Source organism: Podarcis pityusensis, assembly GCF_964106645.2.
Source record: "Podarcis pityusensis genome assembly, chromosome: Z".
NCBI classification, from domain to species: Eukaryota; Metazoa; Chordata; class Lepidosauria; order Squamata; family Lacertidae; genus Podarcis; species Podarcis pityusensis.
The window spans coordinates 16,139,807-16,158,552 of NC_138044.1; the positions used below are offsets into that span (position 1 = coordinate 16,139,807).

At 43.8% G+C, this 18,746-nt stretch overlaps 1 protein-coding gene across 3 annotated transcripts in view; it reads right to left on the reverse strand.

The window, feature by feature from the left end:
• The window catches only part of GPR107 (G protein-coupled receptor 107), a 52,986-nt gene that overhangs the window by 19,696 nt on the left and 14,544 nt on the right, over positions 1-18,746 (reverse strand). For all 3 annotated transcript variants that reach the window (XR_013981401.1, XR_013981402.1, XM_080989860.1), the window contains exons 2-14: positions 16,904-17,023; positions 16,274-16,324; positions 15,196-15,284; positions 14,041-14,138; positions 13,249-13,292; positions 12,182-12,238; positions 10,174-10,272; positions 8,394-8,527; positions 6,487-6,562; positions 6,196-6,269; positions 5,247-5,364; positions 4,512-4,642; positions 3,914-3,957 (exon numbers count right to left, since the gene is read on the reverse strand). Coding sequence is in view for 1 of the 3 variants with exons in the window: in XM_080989860.1 (XP_080845986.1) it covers positions 3,914-3,957; positions 4,512-4,642; positions 5,247-5,364; positions 6,196-6,269; positions 6,487-6,562; positions 8,394-8,527; positions 10,174-10,272; positions 12,182-12,238; positions 13,249-13,292; positions 14,041-14,138; positions 15,196-15,284; positions 16,274-16,324; positions 16,904-17,023 (1,135 nt within the window). In the remaining 2 variants the exon portion in view is untranslated. The remainder of the gene's footprint in view (positions 1-3,913; positions 3,958-4,511; positions 4,643-5,246; positions 5,365-6,195; positions 6,270-6,486; positions 6,563-8,393; positions 8,528-10,173; positions 10,273-12,181; positions 12,239-13,248; positions 13,293-14,040; positions 14,139-15,195; positions 15,285-16,273; positions 16,325-16,903; positions 17,024-18,746) is intronic.

Consider the following 18,746-nt stretch of genomic DNA (forward strand, 5'->3'; position numbering starts at 1 on the left):
CTAAAAACAAAGCAAGATTCTAGTCCTCATCAGTTCTGAATAAATAGGAACATAGAAAGCTGCATAAACAGAATCAGAACATTGGAGCCCATCTAGCTCAGTAGTGTGCTCACTGACTGGCAGCTGCTTTCAGGCAGGGGGTCTTTCCCTGGCCCTGCCTGGAGATGCCACCGAGCTATGGATGTAGGAATAGAATCAACCAACTTACCTTCATGTTTATTTATTAAGTTTGACCTCCGTTTCCTTCACTGAAATATGAAAAGGGAGAAGCAGAATACCTGAGGCGGGCACCTTTTCCCTATGAAATCACCCCAAGGGAAGCCTAGACTGCTCCTCTTTGTGGCCTTCCTTCCACCAGCCTACTAGCGTGATTTGATTCCAAAGGATAACTGAGGCCCTCCAAACTGCTGCATTAGGAATTCTTGCTTGCTGCTGCTGGTACCATTTGCACTCTCTCTCCCCCCACCTTATCGCCACATTCATTTACTACATCTTTTATTATTTCATTATCTGCTGGGCTCCTGGCAAGCCGCCTTGGGAGATGCACTTGCACAAAATGGCAGGCTATAAATATTTTTTAATAATTTAAAGCAAAAGCCCTCCAGGCTGCCAGCTTCAATGCAGGAAAGGTACACCGTAAATCAACCACCAGACAACTCTGGATGCAGACGCCCATCTCTCTCTCCCTCTTTCGCCAGCATCGACCGTGGGTGCACATTTGACTGGCCAAATATTTCACCGGCAGACCTATCCACCCTTGAACCAAGAACATATAAGTTTATGTGATCAATTTTGTGCAGAGCCTTTCCTAAATATCTGCACAGGGATTTTACTTCTTAAATAAAATGCATCAAGCAGTCTAGTATAACGGGCTCTAGCATGGGCTCACAAGACATTAAATATGCATATATATATTTTTTTAAGTGGAGAGTTGGGGGAGAAACGCAGAGTAAAAGTGATAGCAGTGTGTTTGCACGAAGGTCACAGATCACAGATTTATAGAATCCTAGAGCTGGAAAGGATGTCAAGGGTCATCTAGTCCAAACCCCTGCAATGCAAGAATCTCAACTAAAGCACCCAAGACAGATGACCACCCAACCTCTGCTTAAAAACCTCCAAGGAATGAGGGTCTACCATCTTCTGAGGGAGCCATTCCCATTTCCAACAGCTGTTACCGCCAGAAATTTCATCCTAATGTTTTAAAAATCTTCTTTCCTGTACCTTGGAAGCCATTGGTTTGGTTCTAACCTCCAGAGCAGCAGAAAACAAACTTGCTCCATCTTCCATGTGACAGCCCTTTGGATATTTGAGATGGCTACCATATCTCTTCTTAGTCACCTCTTATCCATGTTAAACATACCCAACTCCCTTAATCATTCCTCATAAGGGTTGGTTTCCGCACCCTTGATCATCTTTGTTTGCCTTCTCTGCACACGTTCCAGCTTGTCAATAGCTTTCTTAAATTATGGTGCCCAGAACTGTACATAGTACTCGAGGTGTGGTCCGATGAAGGCAGAATAGAACGGTACTATTACTTCCTTTGATCTGGACAATAGATCCTTTTCAAATGTACTACTAGTAAGCCAGGTGTTCCCCATCTTATATTTGGTGCAGCTGGTTCTTCTTGCCAAAGTGCAAAACCTTTCATTTGTCCCTATTGAAATTCGTTTTGTTAGTCTGGGCTCAGTTCTCCAATCTGTTAAGGTCATCTTGAATCCCAATGCTATCTTCTGCGGCATTAGCTACCTCTCCCAGCTTGGTGTCATCTGCAAATTGGATGAGCATCCCCTCAATTCCTTCATCCAAGACACTTTTGTCCAGGACAATGAGGAATCCTTAGTGAACGCTCTCTGGATTCAGTCAGTCAACCAGCTACAAATCCACCTAACAGTTACCTCACCCAGCCCACAGTTTACCAGCTTGTCAACAAGAATATCATGGGGCACTTTGTCAAAAGCCTTACTGAAATCAAGATACACTACACCCACAGCATACCCCTGATCCACCAAGCTTGTAACTCTATAACAAAATAAATATGATTCATCCGGCATGGCTTATTTTTGAGAAACCCATGCTGGGTCTTAGTAATCACAACATCTTTTTCTAAGTGCTCACAGACTGACTGTTGAATTATATGTTCTATGACATTTCCTGGTATCAATGTCAAGCTCACTGGTAGGTAGCTACATGGGTCTCCTTCCCTTTTTTTGAAGTTTGGGACATTTGCTCACCTCTAGTCCTCTAGGTCTTCACCTGGTTTCCAAGAATTTTGAAATATTATAGACAGAGGCTCTGAGAGTACACCTGCAAGTTCCTTTAGTACCCTTGGGTATAGGCCTTGCACATTTGAGCCAAGTGTTCCCTTAACACCTCTTTTCCTACCTTGGGCTGCAGCTCCATCTTTACATTCCTTTTTCTGTTATCATAAGGTTGGACACTATTGCTTTTGGGTGAAGACAGAAGCAATGCAGGCACGGAGCAGTTCTGCCTGTCACCCAATTGCATTTCTCCATCTTCACCACGCAGAGGACCTACTATTTGCTTATTCTTCTTGCTTTAAACATAGCCAAATACACCTTTTTATTATTCTTAAGCTCTCTTGCAAGCCTGAGCTCATTCTGAGCTTTGGCCCATCTGACCTTTTCCCTGCAACTACTGGCTACTCCTGTATACTCCTCCTCCATGAATTCCCTGTTCTTCCATTTCTTGCACATGCCCTTCTTAAATCTCAGCTCATCTGGAAGCTCCTTATGCAGCCACACTGGTTTCTTTAGATGCCTCCCACTTTTTTTTCTTGTTGGAATTGTCTGCATTTGTGCCTTCATTATTTCACCTTTAAGAAACTCCCATCCATCTTGGACTCCCTTCTCTTTGAGTATTTCTGACCATGGGATCTCATTCAGTAGCTAGCTCCTTAAGCTTCTGAAATCAGCCTTCTTAATGTCCAGAGGGCATGTCCAATTACACAGAGTTTTCCCTTGCCTCTGTAATCATGAAACCCAGGAGGTCATGATCACTTCCTCCCAAGTTTCCCAGTACTTCCACTTTGTCAATTAATTTCTCCCTGCTGATGAGGTCCAGGTCCAAGATAGATGATCCCGTTGATACTTCTTCCACCTTCTGGGAAATTAAATTGTCAGCAAGGCAATGGAGGAATTAGTTGGACCTTATGTTCTTGGCAGAGTGAGTTCCAATAGGTTATCAGGGAAGTTGAAGTCTTCCATAACTACTATAGCTCTCCTTTTTGAATGTTTGGTAATCTGCTCTAGGAAGGCTTCATCTGAGTCTTCAGGTCCCACGCTGAGTTCCTGGTATCTCCGTTTAATAAATAAAATAATGATGAGAATAATAATAATGGCTCTAGTATCAGGAATGGGAAGGGCTCTCTCAGCCTGAGAAAGCAGCTGCTGGTCAGAAGAGGTAATCCTGAGCTAAAGAGACCAAGGGGCTGTCTTGACATAGGCAGCTTCATATGTCTGAATGTTGCATCAGTTAACACAGGCTTCCTAATAAATCTTAAAAAATAAAACAGATAACAGAAGTAACGATAGAAGCTAAAGATGGCAAACACTGTCTTGAGAGGCATGTCCCCTTTCTCTCTAGTTCGGTGGTTCTCAAAGTGGGCTGCACTGCCACCTGGGCAGTGGGATTACCTAAGAGGCAAGGGAGCAGCAAGAGGGTGTTGAAGGTGTAAATGACTATCAGATTTTGAAAAGCTGGGAACTACTGATTTTGCTGGATACAATTAATAGGTTTGAAGTCTCACTCCACAGTGAGAAAATCTGAATGCCCTTAAAAAGGATCAACAAAATGCCAGCATGAGGTGGGGGCAGGAAGGGACCGGACTTGTGTAGCTTCGCTCCCCACAATAGTTTTATGGGGAGTAGGAGCTCAATGGTAATGAACAGCTTACCCTTCCCATCTGTTGCAGAAGCCTCCTGCAAATGTCTTATTGACCTAGAAGAGAGAATTAAGGTGAATTGGTAAGGAGACACCATCTTATGAGTTCAAGTCAATAGATGCTCAGAAAAGACAAAAATGGCACCACCAACCCACCAGAAGGAGGCACACAGACTGCAATGGGCTTTATGCAAGTGAGGAGCATCCTCTGCTGGCTAGGAAAACTTGCTGCTACATTCCCTGGACCAGCCAGGCATGCAAGACAGACAAAGGCAGTTTTGAAACAAAACACACACAAAGAATCTTTTAACGTATTAGGCTTAATCCATTTGGTATCAAAGGAATTAGAGACAGTTATCAAGGCAGAGTAAAAACAAGATGGTGGGTGGAGTAAGTATTACTTATTTAAAGCATTTGTACCCTGCTCTTCTTGAGCCCCAAAGATTCCCAGAGAGGCTTAACATGGCATCAATTCATACAAGACAGTCCCTGCCTGCAGGCTTACAATCTAAAGGCCATGGCACAAAAGCAAAAAGGGACAGGGAAGGTAGAGGGAGAAAGAGACGAACTTCACATCACACTCACAAATAGTTGCCCTCGCTGGTACTCACCATACAACTGGGAAGAGGATGGCCCCGCAGCAGAGCAAGTCGACCAGGAAAAGGATCTCTTTCCAGAGACCATACTCCGTTGTGCCTTCTTCTGTTGACTCAATGATGATGTAGGCTACGTTGGCCAGGACCTGGTTAGAAGGACAGTAAGCAAGACATCAGTCACCTGAGCATCTGGAAACCCAAGCCTTATAAAGAACAGCTGAAGGACTTGGGTGTGTTTAGCCTGGAAAAGAGGAGACTGAAAGGAGATATGATGGCCATCTTCAAATATCAAAAGGGTGGTCACATGGAAGATGGAGCAAGCTTGTTTTCTCCTGCTCTGGAGGGTAGGACCCGTACCAATGAATTCGACTTACAAGTAAGGAGATTCTGACTAAACATCAGGAAGAACTTTCTGACAGAAAGAGCTGGTACACAGTGGGGCAGGCTCCCTCTGGAGGTGGTGGGCTTCCCTTCCTTGGAGGTTTTTAAGCAGAGGTTGGATGGCCACCTGTCATGTATGATGTATTTGAGACTTCTGCACTGCAGGGGGTCGGACTAGGCAACCGTTGGGGTCCCATCCAACTCTAAGATTTTATTATTCTTGCCTTTGTTTCATGTAACATTCCTAAGAATCTGGGTTGGGGATCAATGATGACTTCATAAGCTCATAAAGGGTGTTCAAAGAACTCAGAAGTTCTTAGTTCATAAGTGCAACACAGCACACCCCTGCAGAGGTGGTCAAGACCTCACCTGGAGTGGAATGACAATCATGAAGATCTTCTTGTCCTTGTCAGAAAGGATGTGCTTAATGAATGCCCAGCCTGTGCCAATGAGAGCAATGGTGATGAAGAGCAGTGCCCCCTTCAACCTGGTGAAAAAATAAATTAAGTTAAATTGGCATCAGCAGGGGGAGTAAATGCTTCCTTGAACAACTGTTTCAGAAGCTACATGCATGAAAACCAAGAAGAAAAAACCATGCCCATGTGATGTTGATAGTGCTCTACAGAGAAACTGATCAATCTTTATGTAAATGTCACTAGGGATTTCAAAAACATGTTATTTAATTTCTGTGCTTACACTCCAAGCCATCTCAACAGGAGAAAGCAATTTAGGAAAATTAATCAATTAACTAGCAAAATGAACACAAAGGCACATATCAGAAGCACAGGAGAACACCAACCACATCTGCTTAAGGGTTACAGAAATGGGGTTGTGTCCAGTGCTGGTCTTACTCAGAGTAGGTGCACTGAAATTATTGAATGTGACCAACTTCGGCCCCTTAATTCTAATGGGTCTACTCTGAGTTACACTAGCATTGGCAGCAACCCCAGAATATAAAACATAATAAGGTAATCAGAAACAATATTATGAGTGTATATAGAGCAGGTGGCTTTGGCCCTCCATACATTTTTGGACTACAATTCCCATCATCCCTGGCCAACACTGTTGCAGGGGCTGTTGAGAGATACAGTTCAGGAACATCTGGAGGGCCAAATGTTTCCAATACAGCCAATACAGATGGAGGTGACAAAATAACTATTCTTGCACCTACAACAATGGGTACAGACATCAAGCAGGACCAACTCGGTGCTCCCCATGACCAATCATCTAAGGAGGAGAGGACCCACACACTCCCCTGGCAAGCCTCTGTGGAGGTGGCAAACCACATGGCGGACAGCATCATGAGCCACATACTTACAGGTGAGTGATGTAGTAGACAACAGCCCAGCCTTCGATGGGAAAACCTTGAGAGGAGATGTAGTGGTAATCAATCTGGAGGGGGAAAGGGCAGGAGTGATGTCAAAAGTGTGCAGCCAGCCAATAATCAAGCAGTATATGAACCTTGTTAAATAAATAAATATACCACCCAATGATTTGAAGATCTCACTGCCTTTTCTACATTTGAACGCACAGCTCATAATCATCAGTTTCATTTAAGACAGTTTTTTTTTCTTTGTTAGTTGCAACTAAAAAAACAGTGGTTACTTACTGCATGGAAGACTAATGAGAGGGACTTGGTGAAAGGAAGAGCAGCCATCAGCCAGTGGATCTTGAACACATCAGCCCTGAAACAAAGACAAGAGGGAAAGTCAGAAGAGAATAGTCCTGCTGACACTCTCCTGACAGCAAATAATAATAATAATAATAATAATATCTATAATAAAAAAGGCGAGTTTGAATCAAAATACTGTAGCAACAGAGCCCACTGACATCTACTGCTTTTTATTAAAATACTGTTACCCTTTTCTGGCAATGAATATTTATAGTCACAGGTATGCGCAGCAGGAAATAATAATGTACGCAAGACAGTTTTGATTCTCTCTCTCTTTCAGGACCAAAGTAAGGCACTTATTTACGACAGTTTGAAAACCTATCTTGGTACGGCTACCCACATGGAAACAGCCAATTTCTGGAAGAGTGAGGAAGGATCTCTTTGGGGAGGTGGGCATGTGGAAACTGATGCTTGCTGAGAAGCCCTGAGACCTGAGGGCATAGGGTGGCATAAAAATTTAATAATTTAATTTAATAAATAATAATAATAAATAAAAGAGTGCAAAACAGCCCTGCTGGAACACGCTAGCAGCCCATCTAGTCCAGCATCCTGTTCTCACAGCGGCCACCCAGGAGCCCATGCAAAACCTGCAAGCAGGGCCTGAGCACAACAGCATCCTGCACATCTGTGAATTCCAGCAATTGCTATTCTGAAGCATTACTGCCTCCAACCATGGAGGCAGAGCATAGCTATCAGGGTTAGTGCACAGTGATAGCCTTAGCCTCTTACACAGCAATGCAGGCTTGCTGGGGGCGAGACAGAACAGGAGGCCTTTACAGGGGACTGGTGGCCAAGTCTTGCACACATCAACCCCGACCCTGGATTTCAGAGGGATACGTTGACTTGATTGACATATATCTAAGATGTATGAAACAGATCTCACATCTGAGCACCAACTCTTGAAAACTATGCCTTGTGGAGTCAAGAGTATATGCAGTGGTACCTCGGGTTAAGTACCGTATTTTTCGCCCCATAGGACGCACTTTTTCCCCTCCAAAAATGAAGGGGAAATCTGGGTGCGTCCTATGGGGCGAATGCAGGCTTTCGCTGAAGCTTGGAGAGCGAGAGGGGTCGGTGCGCACCGACCCCTCTCGCTCTCCAGGCTTCAGGAAGACATCTGCAGCCTAGGCAGCCCTGCGGGAGTTCCCGCAGGGCTGTCTAGGCTGCGGATAGCAACCTGTTTCCCGGAGCGCCGGGCGCACTGAAAGCAGAGCGTCCGGCACTTCGGGAACACATCTGCAGCCTAGGCAGCCCTGCGGGAGTTTCCGCAGGGCTCCCCACGCTGCGGATAGCAGCCTGCCGCCCGGCGCGCCCTGACACAGAGCGCCCCTCCCGCCGGGCAGACATCGGCCAGCCCCACAAGCTCGGGGGACAGCGGGGAGGCGCAGCGCCGCCATCCCGCTGTTCCCCGACCTGGTTTTGGGGGAGAAATAAAGGAAAACATTTTTTTCCTTTATTTCCCCCCCAAAAAACTAGGTGCGTCCTATGGGACGGAGCGTCCTATGGGACGAAAAATACGGTACTCAATTTGTTCTGGAGGTCTCTTATTAACCTGAAACTGTTCTTAACCTGAAGCACCACTTTAGCTAATGGGGCCTCCTGCTGCTGCCGCACTGCTGGAGCACGATTTCTGTTCTCATCCTGAAGCAAAGTTCTTAACCCGAGGTACTATTTCTGGGTTAGCGGAGTCTGTAACCTGAAGTGTCTGTAACCTGAAGCATATGTAACCCGGGGTACCACTGTATACTCTTTTAAACTGATGGCTTTTATGTTTGCATTTATCTATTTGATTGCAGAAATTTGGCTCTCTATGAATGAGTGGCTGCTTTGCTGAGGAACTTTACCTGCGTTTCCGAAGAGTGTGGATCCACACGGCTCCAAAGATGAAGAAGAAGAGGGCCATGGAGATGTAGAGCTTAGGGAGAGGGATCTCTCCTGCTGAGAGGTAGCTGCTTGGATTCTTCTCCATAATTTCAATCTGCAAGCAGACAAAGCATTGCACTATTAGCATCGTCATTTACTGAATGTGTATAAACCACTCAACTGCCAAAGCTGCATCTAAGCCACTTGCAAGCATAAAACTCATTATTTAAAAAACTGGCACATTTGATAAAAATAAACATTCACGCCACACTGGAGGAATGGCAGATGAAACTGATGGACTATATGGAACTGGCGGAAATGACTGGTAGAATCCGTGACCAGGGAGAAGAGTCGGTGGAGGAAGATTGGAAGAAATTCAAAGATTATTTGCAGAAACATTGCAAAATTAAAGAATGTTAGAGTGATGTTGGATTGAAAATAAGTGGCTTCTAGCTATACAGGTTTTAAAGTTATATATAGATCAAGATTAAGGATTAGGATTAAAAAGATAAAGGAAATGGAAATTTGGCTTTTAAGAGGTAAAAATTTAATGTTATATTATATTAAGATTAAGGATTGGGATTAAAAAAGAGGGAAAGAAATTGCTGGACATACAAATTGAACTGGAATACAAAAGAGGGAGGTATGAGGAGGTCCAGAAAATAAGTAAATTTAAAAAATGGAGATGAAAAGGTGGTATTGCTTTTAAATGTTTTCTTTTTTGTCTTTTGCTTTTTGTTTCTTTTTTTTTTCTTTTTGGATTATGTATTGTGTATTTCTGAACTGTGTATTTTTCTTTTCTACTTTTAATTTTTAGTATGGAAACTCTAATAAATATCATTTAAAAATAAAAAGAAAATAAACATTCACGCTATACAATGTTAATTGTTATCTCTGTTCAATCCTGTTTTCCCATCATTTTTCTTTAAGCCAATTCAAGAATCAATAACCTAGATGTTGACCACTAGTGATGAACCATGTGTTGTAGATATTACTGCGAATTTACTATGCTATGTTTGTCATGTACAAATGACATGAGAAGATTTGGTCTGTTTATTTCTATCATTTATTTTTTCCTACGATTCCTGTTTATAAAACCCAATAAAAAGTTATTCAAAAAATAAAATCAAAATAAGCACCAACAATTAAAACATGCAATAAAACAAGACAAATGTAAAAGGAAAAAACCGTGTAGCAATTAAAGCAGTTTTAAAAAGAGGTTCAAGCCAGGAAATTAGGAAAATTGAAAAGGAGGTATCAGCATGGAGAATTCAGATCAGCAGAGGTTGCTCCATTTGGGTGAACTGTCTACTGCCCCACCAAACACTGTCTGCTCCCAGCCAGCCCCCACCTGCCTGACTTTTTGATTAGAACCAGTCCAGAGGGTGACCCTAGTTGTCAGTTTTCTCCTCCTCCTTAGTCTGTTTTGCCCCTTGTAGAACTCAGGAGGGGGGAGGAGGAGGAGAATAAAACCAGAATCAGTTGGCTCCGCCTGGTATGGTTCTGGCTCCACCAACCACCAACTCTGGCTGGGCACGTCACTGGCTGTAGCTCCCTGCCTTCCACCCCACCAGTTCCAATGTACACCAACTGCTGCCAATTTAGATGGTGCACCTGAGATACCATGGGGCATTCCTAGCCAATAAATATTTTGGATGTCCTTCTCACACTCTCCCAAAGCAGTCCAGAACACCAGGAGGGAGCTGGATGGGTGAGGTGTCTGGGTTCAAAGCAAAAAAAGCAAACTAAAGTCCAACTCACATCAAGAGTGAAGAGGAGCTGCTCATTCTTCGGGACACATTTGTGAAAATACAGACTGTAGAGGCCTTCTTGGTTTTCTGAGCTGATGTTGAAGGAGAACTGAGAAGAAGAAAGGAAATGTCAACAATCTGCGCAAATGTTCACGATTCATTCCACTTTAAAGTAGTCCAACTAAGGTAAACAATTGTTTAAGAATTGGTGCCTGAGTTTGATTTTTTCCTCTGCTCTCCCTATTCCTTTTCCCTTTTGTGTTATGGTTTTGTTTCCAGATAATAAATAATAATAATAATAATAATAATAATAATAATAATAATAATAATTTATTATTTATACCCCGCCCATCTGGCTGGGTTTCCCCAGCCACTCTGGGCGGCTTCCAACTGAATATTAAAAACAGTACAGCATCAGACATTAAAAACTTTCCTAAAGAGGGCTGCCTTCAGTTGTCTTTTAAAAGTAAAATAGTTGTTTATTGCCTTGACATCTGCTGGGAGGGCGTTCCACAGGGCAGGTGCCACTACCGAAAAGGCCCTCTGTCTGGTTCCCTGTAACCTTACTTCTCGCAATGAGGGAACCGCCAGAAGGCCCTCGGCGTTGGATCTCAGTGTCCAGGCTGAACGATGGGGGTGGAGACGCTCCTTCAGGTATACAGGACCAAGGCCATTTAGGGCTTTAAAGGTCAGCACAAACACTTTGAATTGTGCTCGGAAACGTACTGGGAGCCAATGCAGATCTCTCAGAACCGGTGTTATGTGGTCCCGGCAGCCACTCCCAGTCACCAGTCTAGCCGCCGCATTCTGGATTAATTGCAGTTTTCGGGTCACCTTCAAAGGTAGCCCCACGTAGAGAGCGTTGCAGTAGTCCAAGCGAGAGATAACTAGAGCATGCACCACTCTGGCAAGACAGTCCGCGGGCAAGTAGGGTCTTAGCCTGCGTACCAGGTGGAGCTGGTAGACAGGTGCCCTGGACACAGAATTAACCTGTGCCTCCATGGACAGCTGTGATTCCAAAATGACTCCCAGGCTGCGCACCTGGTCCTTCAGGGGCACAGTTACCCTATTCAGGACCAGGGAATCGCTCACACCCGCCCACCCCCTGTCCCCCAGAAACAGTACTTCTGTCTTGTCAGGATTCAACCCCAATCTGTTAGCCGCCATCCATCCATCCTCCATCCATCCTCCAATTGTAAGCCTGTGGGCACTGATTGTATGTAAGCCACACTGGGAGGCTTTTTGGCTGAGGAATGGGGTACAAATGCCCCAAATAAATAATAAATAATAAATAGCCCCAACTCTAAAACCAACTTCTTGCTTTCAGCTCAGCATTATTAATTTTTATACTGCTTCTGACCAAGAGAGAGGCTTCCAAGCAGTTTACGAAACTGAGTTACAAATCTATGACTGCTCTCCCAAGTGATGCTATCGAAACAGAAGGACCAGGCTTTTAAGAAAGAGATTATTGTAAAAGAAATTATGGCTGACTCTGAAGATGGTTTGGAAACTTTAATCAGTGGGGGAGAGAGAAAAAGGAGGCAGCCCAGGTGTTGGTGGAATCCAGAGAGATGGAATATGGAACACTGATTATGCACCAATGGCACTGGCTTCCTGTCCATTTCTCACCATCACTTATCTGTACACCACCTTTCCACAGTTAAAACAATACTAATGGCAGCTTAGCACACTGAAGAAGTTGAATAATTCACCTTAACAATCACAAAAATGTAACCATTTTTTAAAAAGTCATAAACAATAAATGAAAACATCTCAACGAGTGGACACCAAAATCAAGCAACCCCCATGTAATTCATAACAATAAAGATACAAAGAACTGTAATGTCATTAATGGCAAAAATGAAGCATTTCCAAAATCTCGGATTTCTGGGCCCCAAGAAAGGCTTTTGAAGCAGATTTTGGTGATTGTTCAAGTTTAAGATGAGAAAGTGGTATTTTAGGCAACTTCCAGCAAAGCAAACACTCACACACCCGACTTATGTTTCAGGAGCACTGACCTGGAATGAATAGTGACCATCTTTGCTCTGGATGGGATGTGTCTTCTCTGGCGGCAACTGGATCAAGAAGCAATTGAGACAAAGTCAAGCTATTGCCAATTCACTAGGAACAGGTTGAATTCGTCAAAGAAAATGCTAACTGCAAAACCACCCTCATCTGAGCAGCCTTAAGATATGCAAAAAGTTGTTGTTAACTGAATTTGTATTTCACCCTTCCTCCCCAAGGAGCCCAGGGTGGTAAAGAGGCACACAATTTAAAATCAAAAACAAGCAAAAGCAGATCAAAACATTCTAAAAACAATTACAATCAAAAACATTGAAAAGGGAGTTAGTTAAAAACTTTCTAAAAGAAGTTACAGCTAAAAAGATTCTTCCATCCTCAGGGTTGCCAGGAACAGGGTTCCTCAGTTTGGGTAAACAGAGCTGTTTTCAAACCCCTCCCGAAACTGAATATTGACAGAGAGGCAGACACACCTCGCTAGGGAGGGCATTACATGGGGGGGGGGACACAAAAAAGGCCCTGCTGCTCCTGCCTTGTGAACAGCAGTCATATAAAGGGCATGTTACACAGCGCAACAGCATTAAAGTTCTGACCATCCCCAGAACTGTGCAATGCCAGGGATGGCAAACCAGTGTTTGTCGCTAGGTTCAAACTCTCCTTCAACTCTACGATTCTGTGATTCATCCCTGTACTGGCTGCGCAAAAGGTGCTGAACTCTCCTTCACTGGAGGGTTTTCAAACGGATGTTGAGTTCCATCTGTCAGGGATTCTTTAGCTGTGATTCCTGCATTGCAGGGAGTTGGAATAGATGACTCTTGGGGGATCCCTTCCAGCTTCACAGTTCTATTACCCTATGACTCTTTTTAGATGATAATTTCAGTATTTGGCTCTCCCCTTTTCCCTTATGCTCTTCACATTCTTTGGATGGTGTACTTGTTCTTACATTTTTCTGTTTTGTGTATGTCCATTCTGTTCCTGGTTGCTACATATTCTATATAATAATGATAATAATAATAATAATAATAATAATAATAATAATATTCAAAATAAGGCAACACTCTCTTACCTGGAGTTCTGTCACGTTTTGCTTGGATTGTGGTTGCTTAGGATCTAGAGGAATAAAACACACAAGAGTGAGAACAGGGACCTTGGTCATTTACATGGTGGTCTGCACTACTGAGACTATCAGTCCTATGTGCTCAGCGCTCTCATGCTACCAGCTATGATGGCTATGCCCTGCTTCTGTAATTGGAGACAGCAATGTTCCTGCGTACCAGTTGCTTGAGTCCTGCTTGTGGTTCTCTCATATAGGTCTCCCAGTGATTAGCCACTGTGAGAAGAGGATGCTGGACTAGATGGGTCATTGGCCTGACCCAGAAGGCTCTTCTTATGGTTCTACTGAGAGCACAAAATGCAGGAAAACTCTTCACTGTGTTCCTCTTACAGTACATGGCGTAACATTTCTGCTGGGGCAAGTGGTGCTCTGCTCGGGTCCTGCTTAGAGCAAGAGGCAGGGGGTTGGCCACTGCGAGAAAAGGATGCTGAACGAAGATGGGCCCCTGTCAGCAAAAAGTTTTGATTTCCCCCAGTAAAAGAGATCGAAGAAGGCTAATTCTGGCATTTTCTCCTGCAGGTTCTGTACAGCCAGGACAGCTAACTGCCACTGACAGACAACTAGGCCAAATCCATTTCTAAAGTCACTGGAACCAGTAGTTGCATTGCGGTAGTGAACTCTACTGACAGGCCATTGACATGCACCTTTTCCTGATAAAACACAGGACTGTGATATAGAGCATGCAACTGAAGCTGTTCATTAAATTAATGGCCAGCCATAGGAGTGCGGGTAGGAGAGACTTACCTGAATTCTGCTTGCTTCCCGCATTCACACTCCCATCAGCGTCATCAAATACAATTTCTGGCAACTGGGGAATATTGGATTTGGGCTTGACTTGCACACTGGGGAGAAAGAGGGAATGATTTAATAGCACAAAAATATTTATATGGGTAGAAAAAATATATGCAATGACACTGGAACCCTGGAAACTGCTGCCTTATGCCAAGTCAGAACACTGGTCCATCTAGGGCAGAACTGTCTACAATGAGTGGCTCTCTGGGGTTTCAGGGCCAAGCTTGGGTGTGTAGAAACCAGCCTATTATATACAGGGTGAGTCCTTTAAAAGAGGCCTCATAGATACAGAGTACACATGTTCCACAGAGCCTCTTTTAAAAGACTCACCCTGTAGAAGTAAAGACTGCACCTAAAGCAAGGTTTGTTGTTGTTTAGTCATTTAGTCGTGTCCGACTCTTCGTGACCCCATGGACCAGAGCACGCCAGGCACTCCTGTCTTCCACTGCCTCCCGCAGTTTGGTCAAGCAAGGTAGATTTCAAATAGAAGAATGGCATAAAGTGTGGAACGTAGAGATTAATGATAAATTCATGTGTGCCATCAGAGAAGGGGAATATGGAAGAGAAATTATTTTGAGGAAATGTGGAAGGCATTTGTGGAATTTGTATTGTTAAAGCAGAAAGGGGTCAAACCATCTCAAGAAGTGTTAAATTTTTGGAAACTTGGATAATTATGATAAATAATGGTGTCTGGGGTAGGGTGCACATTTTTTGTATTGTTTATTTTATTTATTTATATAAGAAAAGCCTGTAACCTAGGGGCAGAGCACCTACCTTGTATGCAGAAGGCCCCAGGTTCAAACCCTAACATCTCCACGTAGTGTCTGGAATGTCCATCCTACTGCTTGAAAACCCGGAATACTTCTGCCAATCAGTGTAGACAATGTCAAGCTAGATGGACCTTGCATATGATGTCATAGCCGTTGCACTGCCCACCTTTATTTCTGGCCCCGCTCACGACTGGTATGGGGCCCTTGGAATGTTCCCCAGGAGGGAACGAGGCCCCTGGGCTGTAATTTTGTTTCCCAGAGCCTATGCTTTCTGCTACAGGCTCCAAATTGGGGGTGGCGGGTGAGAGAATGGAGAGATATGAGAAGCGTCTCTTACATCTTCTTTGTGAAGTCCAGTATCAGACGGGTGACTGAGATGTCATGGTCCGGTGTTTTATTCAAAATGCAATATTCCATTTCTTCATCCTGGAGAAGAAGGAGTAAGCAAAAGCTGATGATTCCAAACACCTGCCACCTTCTTGCATCAGGGGAGGAAGTAAATGGCCTATGGAGTTTGCTTGTCAATATTTTTATTATTATTCATTCTTTATTCTGAATTCAAACAAGGAATACATAAAACCAAAACAAAGGACGAAAATCAAATTACTTGCAAATTTCTCCAAACAAATTTAAGAGTGCATAAAAGCCAGAAAGTTGTTATATTTACATTTATTTATTTAATAAAACGTACGTACTGCTTGCTTGTAAAAAACAAGCAAACCAGAGATCTTGGGCGACACGAGGCAGGAACAAGAGCCACCCAAAGCATCTAATGTGGGTACAGGAACCTGTGGCCTTCTAGGTCTTGTTATCGACTACAAATGTAATACAAAATTCCATCACTTGCTGCATAGTTTTCAAGTTCTGTTTGCCCTCTCAAGGTGCGCAGATAATGAGTAAGCTTCTCAGAAACTGCCATAATTACAGCAATTTTTGGTACCAGTTCTCTATAACTGACAAGACAATTTTCTATCATTGTGAAGTAACTAGGCATGCTCCGACCATCAAATAAGTGATTACAGGTTTGCAAACACTCCTGGCATTTTCTCCATCTATATAGACAATAAACATAGTTTAGGATCCTATACTTCTCTCTCTCTGCTACTTCTGTCCGAAAAGTCTCTCTCTCTCTCTCTCTCTCTCTCTCTCTCTCTCTCTCTCTCCCTTTTACAGCTGGATAGGTCCACCAGAGGTTTTCACGTAGCAATAACATCACTTTTCAGAGAAGCAGACATAAATCTAAGGAGGTACTACCAATACATTGTCACCTCAGTCCATGTTGTGTCCAAGATGAATTTGTACAAGGCAGAGCATTCTTCTTCATTAGCCAAAAGAACTCAGCAGAAAACAATGATAAATTTGGGCGTTCTAATTGGTCTTGTCTGAGCTAGAATGTGCTCAACCTATGCCCTTACCAGATAGGTGGAGAATCCATCATTCCGTGTTCGGTCTAAACTGAATCCCACCTAAAAAAGAAAAAAGCACATACATTTTTTTTTCAAAGAAAGAAGCATTAAAATTTAAGGTTTTCAACAGATTTTAAGTATGTGTTAAAAAAAAAAGCAATCAAGCTTTTTATACTTCTTGATAAAAGCAGCCATTTCTCATATTAGAAAAACTTTGCTAAAGCAGTACATAAATGAAATTAAAAACAACAACAATGCCCCTCTCAGAAAGTGGCACTGTCATTGGAGGTGTTTAAGCGAAGGTTGGATGGCCATCTGCCAAGGATTCTGTAGCTGTGATTCCTGCACTGCAGGGGTTGGATTAGATAACCCTTGGGGTCCCTTCCAACTCTACAATTCTAGGAACTCCCATCACCCCTGGATGTTAGTTACCCGAGTCTGATGAGAATTGAAGTCCAGCAGCATCTGGAAAGTCAAAGGCTCCCACCACCACTTCTGGCTCGAAAGGATAGACCTTTGCAAAGGGCCAAGTGGTGTTTGATCCCAATACATGACCCTCCCTTTGACTGCTCAACCCTTCCATGAAGGCATGGGGGGTATTCCTTCAGCTGGGGTGCAAAATACAAAAGGGATGCCTACCAGGTAGTCTTTGACACCCACTCCGACTGGTTTTACTGAGAGGTTGTGTACGTTGACCGTCATGAAGCCATCTTTGAAGAAGCCGAAGGTGTTCAGATGGACTTTCTGACGTACGTCTTCCTGGAAAAAAGGAAACAGGGCTTCTTTTCAAGCTGCAGTGAGGCAAGCTGATGCAGGGATGGGCAGGGAGGGTGCTTGTCACTGGGGTTGGTGAATGCCTTGTCATTCAAGGAGAAGAGGGGGGCAATTGGGCAGGTGGGATGCTGCCCCATGGACCTCAAGTGTTTCAGCATAGCTCAGTTAGTTAGAACATGGTGCTGATACCACCAAGGTCACAGGTTTAATCCCTATATAGGACAGCTGCATATTCCTGCAATGCAGAAGGTAGGACTAGATGATCCACAGGGTCCCTTCCAACTCTACAATTCTATGGATAAGTCTACCAACAGCCAGCCCCTTTTTGCTTGCCTCTATAAGGGTGACCCTGCATGGCAGCTTCCTGATCCTCAGTCTCAGTATTACACCTTTTAGAACTCAACAGGGAGGGAGGATGAGGATGAGGCTAGACCTACAGTGAGGGGGGAAAGTATTTGATCCCCTGCTAAATTTGCCCGTCTGTCCTCTGACAAAGAAATGACCAGTCCATAATTTTAATAGTAGGTTTATTGCAGCTGTGAGAGACAGAATAACAACAGGAAAACTCCAGAAACCCAGAAGACAAAAGTCAGAGACTGGTGTGCATTATAATGAGTGAAATAAGTATTTGATCCCCTATCAACCAGCCAGATGTCAGGCTACCTGGTATCTTCACTGTATGTAACGAGCTGAGATTAGAAGCACCTGCTGTTAGGGAGAGGTCTTACCTGTAATCCCAGCTCGTTACAGTACCTGTACAAAAGACACCTGTCAACAGAAGCAATCAATCCAGCAGATTCCAAACTAGCCACCATGACCAAGACCAAAGAGCTGTCCAAGGATGTCAGGGACAAGATTGTAGACCTGCACAAGGCTGGACTGGGCTACATGACTATTGCCAAGCAACTTGGTGAGAAGGTGACAACAGTTGGTGCAATAATTCGCAAACGGAAGAAACACAAAATAACTGTCAACCTCCCTTGGTCTGGGACTCCATGCAAGATCTCATCTCGTGGAGTTGCAATGATCAGGAGAACAGTGATGAAGCACCCCACAACTACACAGGGGGAACTTGTCCATGATCTCAGGGCAGCTGGGACCATAGTCACCATGAAAAGAGTTGGTAACACACTACGCCGTGAAGGACTGAGATCTTGCAGAGCCCACAAGGTCCCCTTGCTCAAGACAGCACATGTACAGGCCCATCTGCAGTTTGCCAATGCACATCTGAATGACCCAGAGGAGAAGTGGGTGAAAGTGTTGTGGTCAAATGAGACCAAAATCGAGCTCTTTGGCATCAACTCAACTTGCCATGTTTGGAGGAGGAGGAATGCTGCCTACGACACCAAGAACACAATCCCCACTGTTAAACATGGAGGGGGACATATTATGCTTTGGGGGTGTTTTTCTGCTAAGGGGACAGGATACCTTCACCGCATCGAAGGGACAACTTTATAAAATCATTTACTTTATATTAATTTATATACTGATTAACACCAAAATAAGTTTCTAAGTAGTTTACCAAGTACAAATAATAGTCACCCCAGTAGCCTACACACCATACCCAATACGGCAAAGGGACCCAAAGAAGGGACTTCTTGTTATCTACCATTCCATACCGCCTGGAAGTGCATCAGATCTTGATAACCTTAGATTTTTTTTACATATGGGCAATGCCCTTAGTCCTTAAGGCTGTAGAGTCCTCTCC